The following is a 14,628-nucleotide window of genomic DNA, read 5'->3' as shown; positions in this document are numbered from 1 at the left end:
TCTAGCTGATCGCGGCTCCCAGTGGCCACAGTTCACTGCTCCAGGCCAGTGGGAGCTGCTGGAAGCGGCGCAGGCCCAGGGACGTACTGGCCGCCACTTCCCACAGCCCCCATTGGGCTGGAGCAGCGAATCGCGGCCACTGGGAGCAGCGATCGGCCGAACCTGCGGACGCGGCAGGTAAACAAACCGGCCCAGCCTGCCAGGGGCTTTCCCAGCACAAGCAGCGGAACAAGTTTGGGAACCACTGGTCTACAGAGCTCTCTGAGTGGGAGGCAAGACTCCTGAGGGGCAGGACGTTAGGCAGCCATGTCCGTAAAGCACCGTGCTATCCCTTTCGTTCAAGTGGGAGATGCTCTTGTTCTTAGCAATGACAAGCCCAGGTTCCAGGTGACCGTGCAGGGCTTGGCAGGCACCAGAGAGCAGTGCTGGTGTCTGCTAAGAGAGATGTCTCGTGGGAGGGGCTGGGGGAGGAAGGAGTCCCTTGGTTAGAGGGTGGAGGTCTTGGTGCAGCAGAGGGATGGGGGTAGTTCAGTGGGTCTCTTAGAGCCTGTTCTTCTATCCTAGCCCAACACTCAGGGGCCTCATGAGGCCAGATCCAGCCAATGCCTGGGCTTCGTGTCCCAATCCGAGACGCAGGGGAAGTATGAGCCAGGGGACACCTGCCCACATCCTCCTCCCGCCACGCCCCTCCTAGCTCCCTGCCCATGCCGCAGGGTGCAGCCGGCTCTGTGCTGAGCACAGCTGCCAGAGCGCTGGAGCCTCACACGGCCCAGTGCGTGTCTGGAGTGAGGAGCCGGGAGAAAAGGCTCCACACGAAGCACTTTGGAAGCCAGGGCGGAGAAGTGGGGCTGAGGTCTCCGCTAATGAAGTCAGGGCACCGGCATGTCTCCAGCACTCAGCTGGGGCTTTCTGGCCCTAGAACTAGGCAGGAAGGTGCAACTGGGCACGCTCTGATGTACAGAGCTAATGCTGCTCAGCGCTCTGGCTAGCTAGCTGGCTGCCTCCCGGGCAGAGGCAGGGACAGGTCAACGGGCTCTTGGCGATCTGGCACGGGAGCAGCGGAGCTGGACATGGGCCCACCCATCTGGCTCCCGCATCACACACACTCTGGGCTCTTCCAGGCCTCTCCAGAGGCTGATTGGGGGCTTTATCTTCTCTCCTGCGTGCGCGCACGCTCTGATTCCCATCAATAATTTGTGCATTGGCCCTGATGAATTATTGAGTGTGCACTGGGCCAAGGGGAGAGAAGCCATCAAGTCTCAGTCACCTTGCAAGCAAACGCCCTCGAGGGCAGCCGGCTGCTCCGTGACAGCCAATCTACACTCTGGCTGCAGGTTGAGGCTGGGGAGCTGAGGGAGGTCGCTCATGTTCGCTGGTAACTTGCAAAAAGCCTTGGCTCCGTCTGACCTCGTTCTCAGTGATGTGAGCTGGGATTTGGTGTCATGGCTTGGAGGTGGGGGTGGGGTTGTTTCCCCACACGGGATCTGGGGCGCTGCAAGCCAGGAGGGGTCATCAGAGGTTTATCCCCTCTCCCAAAGCAGCCACCAGCGTTCAGAAACCTTGGGAGGAAACATGATTTCCGTGTGCTCGTTGTTTTCTTGTTATATTTTTTCCCCCTGCAGCCTCAAAAAGTTAGGAATGTGGGTTTTTTAAGCAGCTGCATGTAGAAGCCTGACTTCCAGCCGGGCACGGTGCCTGGCCGGATCCTCAGCTGGCCTCAGTCAGGGTGGCTTCTTTGGCGTGGCCACACTGCTTTCCGCCAGCCGTGGATCCAGCCCTCCGTGTCTGGGAGGTGAGGGGCCCCCCTGTCACGGGGGATCTGGCGGCTGCTTCTTGTTTTACACACGTTGGAGATCAGGATCAAATTTAACATTATCCAGGTCTCCGTCACCTTGCTGGGCATGTGTGCAGCCATCATGTTCCATGTCCCTCTGCCCTACCCCCTGGTTCTCTGCGGCCTGCTACACCATATCCCTGTATCCTAGGACCTCATGCTCCATGACCCTGATTCCCAGCCACTCCAGCTCCATTTCCATGTATCCCAGCCCTTGCACTCTGCCCAGTGCTGTTTCCCTTTATCCCAGCGCTCCTTCTGCTCTGTTTGCATGTCTCTGCGTCTGTTCCACTGCCATGTGCCCGGGACCTTGCTGCTGTCTCTCCATGACCCCAGGCTTGGAAAGATCCGGGCAGGGGAGAGAAGGCTATTTTCCGGGGCAGAATAGCAAGCCAGGCTGAATGCCCCGGCCTGGGGTAAAAGCGGGAAGTGTACTGCAGTTCCAGCTCTTCGAAGAACCTGACCAGTTTTATAAGGATCCTTAATTAGTTTCCTCGGACATTGCCGGGAACAGAGCTCGGGGTAATGGAATGGAATTAACATAGGGAACATTGAAGCTGAATATAAAGAAAAACTTCCTGAAGGTATCAGCCTGTCTGTCTGTCTATCCTATTCCTCATCATTATCATCATCCCAATGATATTTCTAAGGTGCCTGTCACCTTAGCATCTGGCCTGTGGAAAAGCATCTCTTGGCAGTGATGGAAACTCCGTTTCTTTAGGCCACCCATCCCCTTGCCATTGGGACATCGCTCCTCTCCCTGTAACTGCATTGGCAGGGCGGTGCCCCAGAGAACCCCGGAGGGTTCTTCTGTCTCTGACTTCCAGGATTCTCTGGCCAATCACTCGCTTTTCTGGCCCTCGTGGTAAGGAGTCCAGCCTCGGCAAGGAGCGGGGTTTTCTGCTGTCCATTCGCTGAACTGAAAGTGAACACGGCCTCTTCCTCTTCCTCTTCCTCTTCTATTGGCCTTTGTAAAGCTGGGCTCCTGGGGAACAGCTGAAGCCTGTAGGGTCACAGAGCTTATGTGGAGCCGGAGCCAGCTGCACCATCGCCCAAGCCCCGGAGCCAACAGCTCACTTTGAGAACCAGAGCTTGTTGAGGGAGGTTTCTCACTGGTGGCTGAGCCTGCCTGCCTGTGCTGGCAGCACTTCAGAAGAAGGTGGGGCTGGGGCTGATGAATCCATCCTCCCCAGGCCTTGGGAGAGAGAGGGAGTGCTTAGCACACCTACATGGAGGCAGCAGTGAGCCGTGCAGGCGTCTGTTCCCAGGAGCTTTGCTACGTGACTGTCTCTGCTAGCCGGCAAGCTCTCACATGCTCTCCGGGGCTGTAAACACTTCAGAGCTGGGGTGCTTGGCAAGGCTCTGGCTCACCTCTGCAGGTGCAGCCAGTTCTGCAAGAGGCTTTCTCACCTGCAGGGCAACAGGATCCTAGCATGCAGCTCGACGAGTTGAATGCGCCGCATTTCCCCCTCTCTCGAATCCCGGCCTGGTATTAGGAAGCACGGTGTTGCTCCTTGCCCTCTTAGCGTGCTCCGTCACCCAGTGCTCCTTGTGCTGCTAAGGGAGCCGCTGTTCGTAACAGGTCCCAGATCTCTGCCCCCTCTTAGGGGGTGCTGTGCTGAGAGCTTCATTGCCCAGACATGCTTCATCCATCTCAGTCCTGCTGCCGTTCCCTTCCTGACTCAGGCTGGTCCTGTCTGTCATTGCCCCAGCATGGCATCGGGAGGTGCCGTGCTGCTGGGGGTGCTCTGCTCGACATCAGCTGGCTCCGTCTCCTCCCACACCAAAGGGCTGCTGGGCTGCTCCCAAACTAAAGCGACATTTGCAGTGCTGCTCTGCGGGGTCATTAGCTGCAGCTAAAGGCCAAGGGGTGCGCGGTGGCACCTCACGTCACCAGTGCCTGGTGCTCCCCAGCTGCACACTCCCAGTGCCTTTCAGTGACTATTAGCCGAGCATTAGGCAAGCACCTGTTCCCTGGCGGTGCTGAGTGACTGGCCGGGGCACGAAGCCTGGCTGAAGGAGAGAGCCCGTACTCAGCCCAGAGGAAGGGTATTGAGGCTTCGTTGTTGCCCTGCTGTGGTCTACGGGTGAAGTGTCAGTGCTGGGCAGGTTTTGTTAGGATCCCTTCTGGGCTCAGCTGGGCCGCGGCGAGGGCTGCAGACTGCAGGAGGGAAGCAAGTGCAGCAGCCTTTAAACAAAATGCTGGGAGTGAGCCCGTGCCTGAGTGAGGACGTGTGTGTGGATGTGTGTTTGAGAGGGGGAACGCGTGTGCACCCCTGTCTGAGGATGTGTGTGTGTGTGTGTGCCTGCGTGTGAGAGAGGAGACGTGTGTGCCTGAGTGAGGGTGTGTATGTGGGAGATTGGAAATGTGCGAGTGAACATGTGTGTGACAGAGGACACGTGTCCATGCGGGATTGTATGTGGAGGGATAGATGTGTGTCTGAGGACGTGAGTGAGAATATGTCTGAGAGGACACTGGGTGAATGTACACGTGTGTGTACTTGGGGTGGGGGCCCGTGAGGAGCTAATTCAGGTTTGCACTCACTTGGGCCTAGCTGGCCATTAGAGGAGCGGGAGCACAGAGGCCAGACTGTTTCTAGCCTTGGCTCTGACAGCAACAGTATTGATGCCCGTGCACTTAGCAGCAATGGCTTTGAATGGCTGTGTGCGCTGACCATGAAGATACTCTGTCTCCATTTCCCCTACATCCCTCCCTCTCTGTCTCCTGACCCTCCCTTCCTCTCCGTCACCCTTTCTTGTCCTCCTCCTACCTTTTCTCTCTTTCCCTGGGCTCCCTCTCTCACACTCTGCACACATGCGTTTCAGCCTCCTCCGTAAGGGAGTGAGCAGAACCAGCTTTTCCAGTTCTCAGCACCTTGCTCTTCCAATACATTTGTAATATAAATACCAGCTGTATAATTATTGGAGCGTTATCTCTAAACACACAGATGTGGCACCAGCCATAGATGAATTTAAATGTTGATCTTGTGAGAGACTTTATTTCCCACTCTGTAGAGGGAGGAATCACCTGGGACAGAAGAATAACTATTAAGAATATGCTACCCTTCTGCTGAGCGCTTTTCATCTCTGTGTTACAGAGCCTGTGTCTAGGAATGGCTTCATCTGCCTCTAAAATGCAGCCACCTCTGGGGTGGAACGAGGCATCTGATTGCCATCCGACAGCAACAATGCACAACAGGAAAGGAAAGGTCAGGAAGTGAAAAATAGAGTATCTGGATGGAGCAGCCTGTGTGTTCTCATAACCCTGTTCTTCAGATTTGCTCTGAAAATCACAGTCTAGGCCTCAGCGCGCGCGCGTGTGTGTGTCTTTGTGCACACACACGTGCACGTATGTGTCAGTTTGCTAGTGTCTTTTGCACCCTTGAGATGTATCAAATGCTGCCAACAAATCCTCCCCCTTGCTTTCAGTGAGCCACCTGCAATGTCCTGAGAGCGGAGTTTGGCCAAGCGTGTAGCTGCGTGCGCCCATGTAAGTTCATGTGTGTACAGCGGGTGCCTGGTGATGTGGTTCCCTGCGTGCCTAGAACAGTCAACGTGTCGGTGCGTGTGTGTGATGGCGCAGGGTGTGTGGATGTGGATGTGTGCATATGTGTGCTTATATAGCCACATGTGTGCTGTATATTTGCAGTAATGACTTCAGTAGCATGTGATATATTTCTCAAGTGTAAAAGCATTAGGCCGTCAGGGGATGGTCACAGGGCACCACGTTGGCCATTGGGCACTAGACCTTACTCAGTGGCTCCGGGGGGGAAGGGAGCAGCAGACCTCAGTGGCCGGCATGGCTGGGGGGTTTCTCAGCCCTTATCAAACGGCTGTTGTAGGTGGGGTTGCAGTTTGTTATACAACAGCAGTGGAGCTGGCTCCCCCAGAGGCTGACGTGGGTCCCAGCCAGCCCTGGCTGAAGCGGGCTCCATGGCGTTACATTGGGGTGGATTTGGCCCGGAGAGTTTTGTTATGTGACGCTGTGACCTGCGCTGGGGACGGACCTCTGGGGTCCGAGAGCTCTTGGCTAACTGGAAGGCAGGCAGCAGGGACCATAAGCCCCCAACATCCATAGGGCGGTGCGCTCTGCAATCAAATGCTGTATCGACTGCCTGACAAATTCCTGGGGCAGCTGAAATTCAGGGGGTGGTCGCGGAATTTCAGCTCCTTGCCTGCTATGCACCAGATGCGGCTGTGGTGCGGGGGTTCCAGAGACCAGGATCCCTTCATTCCTCTCTCTCACTTTCTCAATCTCATCCACGTCTTCCCTGCTCTGTCGTTGCAGGGCTCCGGGCTCAGACCGTCCTGGTCAATGACACAGTCTCGGGGTTCATCGGGACGGACGTGGTCCTTCACTGTAGCTTCACCAACCCACTCCCCAGTGTGAAGATCACGCAGGTCACGTGGCAGAAGGCCACCAATGGCTCCAAGCAGAATGTGGCCATCTACAACCCCGCCATGGGGGTCTCCATCCTTTCCCCCTACAAGGAGCGCGTGACCTTCCGTAACCCCTCCTTTAAGGATGGCACCATCCAGCTATCCCGGCTGGAGCTGGAGGATGAGGGCGTCTACATCTGCGAATTTGCCACCTTCCCAACCGGCAACCGGGAAAGCCAGCTGAACCTCACCGTGCTGGGTAAGATATAGCCATTGCCTTGGGCCAGATGCTCAGCCCGTTTCACTGCCCTGGGTCAGAGTCACCCACCGAGCACCCACTGGAACCTGGGACCAGCCACCTAGGACTCTCTGAGGCTCTGGTGGGGGGAATCCCTTGGTTTAAATTGCACCCACGATGCTCTTTCTCCATAATCTGACATTGCCAGGAGCATGGGGAGGCTGAACTAGTTTGCAAAGTGGCTTGAGCGTCCCAGATGAAAGACACTAGAGCGATACAAAGCATTAGTAGGGTTCCTCCCTGGAGCTCTCTTAGCCTGGGTTTGTGGGTAGAGAGACCTTGGCTTAGGATTCCCCCACAAGGCTCTCTCTAGCCTGGGCTTTTCAGGGAAGGAGAGAATTCAACTGTCCATCCAATGTATCACCACCCTTCTTCATGACCTGCAGCCTGGAGGGCTGGATCCCCAGTGGCTGAGGTTCAGAGTAGCTCTGCTGAGACTGCAGGAAATTTGCTCGAGCTCTGGATCAGGCCAGGGAGAGCCCAGCTATGGGGCTGCACTGCTGGCTGTCCCGGGGGTTGGGAGCCGTGGGGATTGGTGGTGATTTTATAACCTCTCCCTGCTCTGCTGTCTCTTTGTAGCCAAGCCCACCAACCGGATGGAGGGCACCACCCGGCCCCTCGTAGCCAGATCCGGCAAGATGGAAAAGATCCTGGTAGCCACCTGCATGTCCTCCAATGGGAAGCCGCCCAGCACCGTCACCTGGGACACCAAGCTCAAAGGGGAGGCGGAGTTCCAGGAGATCAAGAACAGCAACGGCACCATCACGGTGATCAGCCGGTACCGCCTAGTGCCGAGCCGGGAGGCCCACCGGCAGCAGCTCATGTGCGTGGTCAATTACCAGCTGGACCGTTTCACCGACAGCATGACCCTCAACGTGCAGTGTAAGTGAGAGAGCAGTGGGGCCAGGCCAGCTGCCAAGGCCTGGGGTCTTGATTGAACATCCCCAGGGCAGGGAGGGTCACCAGCTTGCTGCCAGGGTGGAGACCAGTGCCGCGCCCTCCTTGGGGTAGACGAGAACAGAGTGATCTCTTGGAATAACCACTCACCCTCCCTCCCTCTCTCACCCACTCCTTCCTTTTGCCTGTTCTTTCTCTCCCTTTCCACCTCTCCCTTCTTCCTGTCTTCCTCTCCGCCTTCTCTACTCCTCTCTAATGTTCTCTGTCCCCATCTCTCATCCTCCTCCATTCCCACTGCTCCTCCATCCTTCTTTTCTTTCTTTTCACCCCCATCTGTCTCCTTTTTCCTCCTTTTCCCTTCCTCTCCCATTTCCTTCCCCCCTCCTTTCTCCATCTCTCTCTCTCTCTCTCTTCTGCCACCCCCCACCCCCGGCCCTGTTTCTTGCCTTCCCTTTCTCCCCTGACAGATGAGCCAGAAGTCACCATCGAGGGCTTTGACAGCAACTGGTTTTTGAACCGGAAGGATGTGAAACTGACGTGCAAATCCGATGCCAACCCCCCCGCTACCACCTACCAATGGAGGCTGTAAGTACCCCCCAAGGCATCCGGCCCTGTAGCAGCACACACCACTTCCCACGAGAGCCAGGGAGCCCTCTTTGGAGAGCTAGAAGACTCCTACCAACTGGTACTTGGACTCCGTAAGGCCTGGCTGCAGAGACACAGGGCCTGGCTCTGCTCTCACTGATGCTGCTGTGAATCCGGAGTAACTCCATTGCCGTCAGTGGGGTTGCACTGGGGTAAAACCTCTGCTCTTGAGAGGAGAAATGGGGCCTGAGGGTCACTAGAGACCGAAACCATTTTCCCACGGGGAGTTCAGGCGGCAGAGAGAAATCTCTCCTTCTGTGGGGGCTAAATGGGCTGTGTATAGAAATCCTGACTCAGCCGGGATTGAAACTAGCTTTCTACAGGGGACTCAGGCCTGCACCTGTATGGGGCAGCTCCTACACCAGCTGGGGAGCACGTCTATAAATCCTGCCTCTCTATGGATTGCCTCTACGTAGAACTCTGGTGCCCATATAGAAGGGTCTATCCATCGGGACTGAAACCAGCTTTCTGGGGTGGGGCGTCTCGCCGACATTTCAGGGGGTCTGGCGTCGCTTCTGTCCAGGACCCTGACCTTTTCAGCTCCCCCCCACCCCCCATGGAGCCTGGCCTGTCAGACGCAGAGCAACCTGCTTCCTCTGCCAGCCGTGCCTGCAGGACAGCCTGCGGGGGCGCGGCTGCAGACCGCGCTGGCGGGGGAGGCACCGGAGCGTTCCAGGCGGCTGGGGACAGCAGTGCCTTTCCGGGCAGATGGACTCACGTGGCCTGTCAGCTGAGATGACACGGATGGGGCTGGGGTTTGGTCTGAGCTCCAGCGCGTCTGCCTGGCATGGGCAAAGGCTTCCAGGTCTGCTCACAGCTCTGCTAACAGGCTCTGTGGGGGATGGGGCACGGTGGGGAGCTGGAAAGGTCACGGTCCCCTTCTTAGGGGACCATGATCCCCTTCCCCCAGGATTACGTCCCCTCCCTGCTCTCTCGGGTTATTCTCCTGCCCACGGCCTCCTCCAGGCTCAGCACGTGCCACGGGGAAGAGAATTCAGACCCAGTGGGCCCTGCCATCTCCGATGGAGGGGATCAGGCAACAGGCAAGGAGCTAGCAGCTCCCTCCCGCCCCTCTTGGCCCCAGTTTGCATTAATTAGGCAGCATTGCAGGTCAATCTGACAAGGACCCGAGAGCGGGGAGAGCTGGGCTGCGAGGGCCGTTGAGCTGAGGCAGCAGGAGGATCCCTTGATGCACAGGAGAAGAGCAGAAAATGCCGCTGCCCTGCCCATGCTGTGTTCATGGTGGCTGGGAGATTGAGCCCAGCACAATGAGCCGTGCAAGCTGCACCCGGTAGTGAAGGGCTGCAGGTGAGCACGCTCCCCCAGCAAACCTGGGTGCATGGTGCCAGCTGCAGGTTCCATTGGGGCATGAAGACTCCATCTGCCAGCCCCTTTCCAGTGCGGCCCTGCCTCGGAGACGGAGCGTAGCTGTGACGTGTCCAGACGCACACAGACATGCTCTCCAGGGCCCCAGGAGGAGAGACGCCCTTTGTTGCGTGGAGGTCGAGCAGGTGGTGGGACACACATAACTCCATGGCTTCCCCTCAATCTTGGAGGCTCTAGCTCCATCACTGGACCTGACAGAGTAACCCAGCTGTTACTCCATAACCTCTGAGTGTGCATATACGGCAGTGGCCCTTATACAGACCTTCGGATCTCCAGGAAGCTGGACAGACATCCAATAATCCTCCCAACTCTCCTATAAGGAGGGTGAGTATTATTCGTCCTGTGCTGCAAGTGGGGAAACTGAGGCACGGAGTGGCATAGTGACTTGCCCAAGCTCACTCAGCGAGTCAGTAGCAGAGCCGGAAAAAGAACCCAGGAGTTTGGCAGTGGTGCAGGGGATTGTCATGTGTGCCTAAAGGGATTAAAGAGTTCTGTTGACTTTATGCACCTTTGAAAATCTCTCCCTGCAATGAACCCCATTCTAAACAACCTCCCTTTGGCGCACCCTTCCCCACATTTCAGTCATTAAATGGAAGCAATTCAGCCTCCTCCGAGTTGTCAGCTTTGGGCTGAATGCCCTAAAGGGAAGGAGGAGTGAGCCGGAGCCGTTGGGGGCTTAGATGAACATTGACGGAACCTGGAGTGGTTATTTCTTTTTGCATTCACGGAGCTTAAAAACCGATCAAACGGCGCTTGTCATTGGGAAAGCAGCTCTCAAAATGTCTTTGCAGGGAGCCGGAGTTATTCTCTCTCATGTCGCTTCCCGCATCAGGCTGCTTGGCTTACAAGCCTGAAGAGGATTCTTCTGTCACCGCTGCCAGTTCTTCCCCTGTAAACTCCATGTGCCTCTTGGCACCTCCTGCACCATCACCCAGAGCAGCGCAGAGAGAGGGTTTCACGCATGATACAGGAGGCTCCAGCACCCCCTGAAGAGTGGCGTTGACTCCCCTTTGGGCAGTAAGGCCAGCTTCCTGGTGTCAAAGGTGGCCCTGTGGAACAAGGACTGGCCAAGAACACAGGAGACCAGGGATCAATTCCTGCCTCTGTCCCAGGCTTTGTCTGTCACATTGGGCAAGTCACGTGATCTCCCCATGCCTCAGTTCCTCCTGTGTAAGGTGGAGACAATAATACTCCCTTGGCCTGTTTAAATTATAAGCTCTTCAGGGGCGGGCTATCCCTTACTATGCATGCGTACAGCACCTTGCGCAGTGGGGCCCTGATCTCAGCGTGGGGCCTCCAGCTGCTGCTGTAACGCTAGAGAGAGGCAGACAGCCATGGTGTGAGTAGGACGGGGCCATTTTTTCTCAGCCCGGTGAGATTTCCTAGCCCAGGCCAGGTGGGAGGGGCAGTTATGGGATGCAGGGTTCCACACACTCTGCCTGCTGCGTTTTCCTCAGCAGGACCATTCAGGCGGCGTATTGGTTGGCAACTGGCATAAGCGCTCCCAACTCCCAGAAGGAGGCAGCGCCCTGGAGAATTGTATCCCCCGATGCCAGGCCTGGAGTTAGCCCTCTGTGGCCATGCGTTTCGTTTCAGTTTTAAAATCTAGAAAGACTAAGGATTCTCCTATCGTCCGTGTGTGTGTGTATCTGTGGCCCCCGGTCACGAGGGGACCATGGGTTATGACTCAGCCACTGGGGGCACAGGCTCGTTGGCTGCAGAAGGAGCCGGGGAGAGGAGAAGGGAGACAGAGAGAGCAGGCTACTGCGATCCTGTCCTCAGCACTCCCTTCCCAGAGGCCGTACTGGTCCGTGAGGTTTGCGTATAGGTTTGGTAAACGGAGAGGCAGTGCTACAGGGGGAGGAAGGGAAGGGAAAGAACAGAGAAGTAGTGAAGATAGAGGGAGGGGCACAGAACGGAGAACAGGGAGATAGGAGGGACGAGACGGGCAAAAGCAGCTGTTTGCTTTCTCTTTCTCTTCCTCCTTGCCACAGACTCTGCTTCCCCGTCAGCTCAGGGCTGCCTATGAGCCTGTTCCCCTGGGAGAGACACAGGCCAAAGGCTGGGGTTGGAGCTCGCGAGCTAACTCTGCTCTTCCCCAGCAGCCAGGCCCTGGGAGCCGTGTGTGCACGGCAGGAGGGATGGGGATGGTGAGTGATGGGGACAGGGCCACATTGCCAGCGGAGCAGCAGCGCTGGAAAGAAATTCACTCTGACGTGTCCCCCCCCCCCGTGCTGCTGATTAACATAGAACTGATTCCCTGCTCCCACGTCAGAGCCCAGCCGGACAGGCTGAGGAATCTCTTCCCAGGCCTTTCGTTAACCTGCGAGTCGCATTTGCCTGCTTCTGTTCCTGAAGGAGAGGCAGCAAATTACTGGTGGTGACACCGCAGCCCTTCCTGGAATGGCAAATCAGCCCCTCCCCTTCCCTCGCTTTTGTGCGGCGGAGAGCGGCTGCTGATTCCCTCACTTGCTCGTTACAGTAATCAGCACAGGCTTGACCCTGCAAGGGGAGCCCATCAACTCAGCGGGCCCCTTGCCTGGAGACCAGGAGGTGCTTAGCCTCGGCCCCACCAGGTTCAAGAAGCCAAACCTTTCCTTTCGTAGCAAGGCTGTCCTCCATCGGGCTGGCACTGCTTACTGGCTCTTACCCTCCCAGGACCGCCGGTGGGACCATCACCCTAACAGCAACACCCACCGTATGTCACCTCCCAAGCAGCGCATGAACACTGAGCCCTCTGAGACATTTTTATCCCTGTTCTACCAGAGAGAGCCGGCCACATGGAGGCCAGGTCTCGGGGAATCCGTCTGACCATTTCTGGGACACTCTGCAAATCTGAATTACGTTCTCCATCTGTATCCCCCTATAATTGCCACCCTTTTCTTCCTATCCAACTAGATTAAATTGGAGTGGAAGTACCGTCAGCTCTAGGGCAGCCCGTTCCTTGTATTAGGGATAGAAAAGCCTCCCTCCCTGCAATGCTGCATGCAGCGACTCGAGAGCACGAGTACCAGGCTCAGAGCAGACAGTTCAACACCAGCATATAAACCCCAAACTGGCTGGGAATACTTAGATTTCACCAACCAAGTATCAAGTGTCAATTCCTCAGGCACTGTAACAGCCTTTACACGGAATCACAGACAGTCCCCTGGGGTGCTCTGATCTATCTCGCCGTCCAGGTGAGCCTACCTTTGTGATAGCTGGTCCCTTACACCAGGAGTAATATTCAGGTTACTCCCAGTCCCAAAGGACCATCACTTACACCCAAGTCAGTTGCACCTTGGATCCCACACCAAAGACAACACTTGTAGCCAATCCTATAATAAAACATTTACAAATTTATAAAATAGGACAAGGGAGTTATATACAAGGTTAAAGCAGGTGAACATACACACACAAATGAGTTACAATCTTAAGTTTTAAAAGGTAATAGAAGCTTTTATAATAAGCAAACTCTTCATGCCCTTTAGGGCTAACCCAGGCTATGCAGCTGGGGATCTCTTGCTTATTCCTAGAAACCCTTGTCCCCCAGAGTCTAAGCAGCACAGAGATACAGTATCTTCTTGTTAGGGGTTTTTTTTATTCACCTCCTGCCTTATGCTCTGAGCTGCAAACTCAGCTGATGGGAGAATCCACTTGCATGGCTCCTCTTCATGGGGAGGGGAGGGTAGACCAACCAATGCCTTGTGTCCTGTTTAACGTTGCCCACTAGTCCATCTGGTGTTGATGGACTTTCCCTGTCGGGCAGGATGTAATGCTTTCTGTTGGAGAACAGCACTTCACAATAGTTAATGTCTCTCTCCTCTCTGGCGAGTTACACAGTCACAGAGGCTCACCATGCAAGCACTCAAATATTACCTTACAGTATGGGATACAGAAGGTGAAAGTTGGAGACTAATGCATGCAGCAGCTCACAAGCATTCAATACAGTCTAAACTCTGAACATATTCTTATAACTCTAATACCCCTGTTAACAAGACTAACACACAAAGGGGCCAGACCGATCCCAGTCATGTGTTTGTCAGTGTTCCATTGAGACAAGGGGACCTTGGCATGTGCTGGCCCCTGGTTTGCCAGCCTCACACTCACCAGCTCTGCTGGCAGAAGTGTTTATTTTTTCACTGGGATCTTTTCTCCTGCATTGCAAACCCAGTCTCACTGGGTCTCAGCCCCACAACTGGGTTTGGAATTAGGCCACATTGAATTAGCCCAGCCCTGGTTTTAACAGATGTGGGAAACTGAGGCATAGAAATAGTAACATCCTGCCAGAGAGTCTGCATGAGGGCTGAGACTTTGGGAGCCAGGGCACAAGCCTCTCTTTGAGCTGCTGTAGCAGAACCCCCGGATAGTACTTCAGGATGCTAGGCTCGAAAGACTGGGAATGGGGGGCGGGGAAGTGACTAAGCAGGCACACCTGAGCAGGGATCAGCTGATTCCCCTATAAAGAGCAGCAGGACGCTGCAGAAAGGGGATTCTCAGAGAGCCCTAGCAGGAGTACGGAGGCTGCTGGGAGTGACAAGCCCCAGCAGTGAAAGCTGGGACTTGGGGAGCAAGGTACAGGCAGGCAAGGCCTGGGAGTGAGCCGATAAGAGGCTAAATAGATTTGAGAACTTTATTTTGGATGCTGCTAATTGAATAAACCAGAATTTGAGAAGGTCTGTGAATGGGATAATGGGGGTGTGAGTGATTGAAGAAGCCCCATGCAGGAGCTCACTGAGGCAGGGGGTTCAGGGCTGGCCTGAGGCCATGAGGGGATGAGTGAGAGTGGCCCCCTGACACCAATACCCAGCCCTTTATCCAGATTCTTCCTAATGCCCCATTCATCTCTTTGCCCATATTCATGAGGGATTCTGTGTTACACCAGAGCTGACCATTGCACCAATCAGCAGCCTCCCTCCAGCAGTGACCCAGGGGGATGCTGAAGTAAAAGGTGGGAACCCTGCATTATGGGTCTGGTCGGTTGTGCAGCGCTCCCCATTGTGGGGCTGGAGGAGATGGACAGGACTGTCCTGCCAAGCTCTGCAGGAATCAGCTGACACCCTGGAGTAGTTCTCTATCTGTTCCATGGGGATAATAGCACTTCCCTGCCGCCTCCTGGGCTTCTGAGGGGTGCCAGGGTGACTGGCCCCTTTAAGAGGGAGGGGGATCCAGTGCACCAGAGTCTTGTTACCAGCCTGGCATCTACTCC

At 55.7% G+C, this 14,628-nt stretch overlaps 1 protein-coding gene across 1 annotated transcript in view; it reads left to right on the top strand.

The window, feature by feature from the left end:
- LOC123354734 (nectin-1-like) overlaps positions 1 to 14,628 on the top strand; it is a 97,429-nt gene that overhangs the window by 56,491 nt on the left and 26,310 nt on the right. Inside the window, exons 2-4 of the mRNA XM_044996900.1 lie at positions 6,123 to 6,473; positions 7,092 to 7,394; positions 7,877 to 7,994. Of these exons, the coding sequence (XP_044852835.1) occupies positions 6,123 to 6,473; positions 7,092 to 7,394; positions 7,877 to 7,994 (772 nt within the window). The remainder of the gene's footprint in view (positions 1 to 6,122; positions 6,474 to 7,091; positions 7,395 to 7,876; positions 7,995 to 14,628) is intronic.

Source organism: Mauremys mutica, chromosome 22 (assembly GCF_020497125.1).
Source record: "Mauremys mutica isolate MM-2020 ecotype Southern chromosome 22, ASM2049712v1, whole genome shotgun sequence".
NCBI classification, from domain to species: Eukaryota; Metazoa; Chordata; order Testudines; family Geoemydidae; genus Mauremys; species Mauremys mutica.
This window is presented reverse-complemented; position numbering and strand designations above follow the sequence as displayed.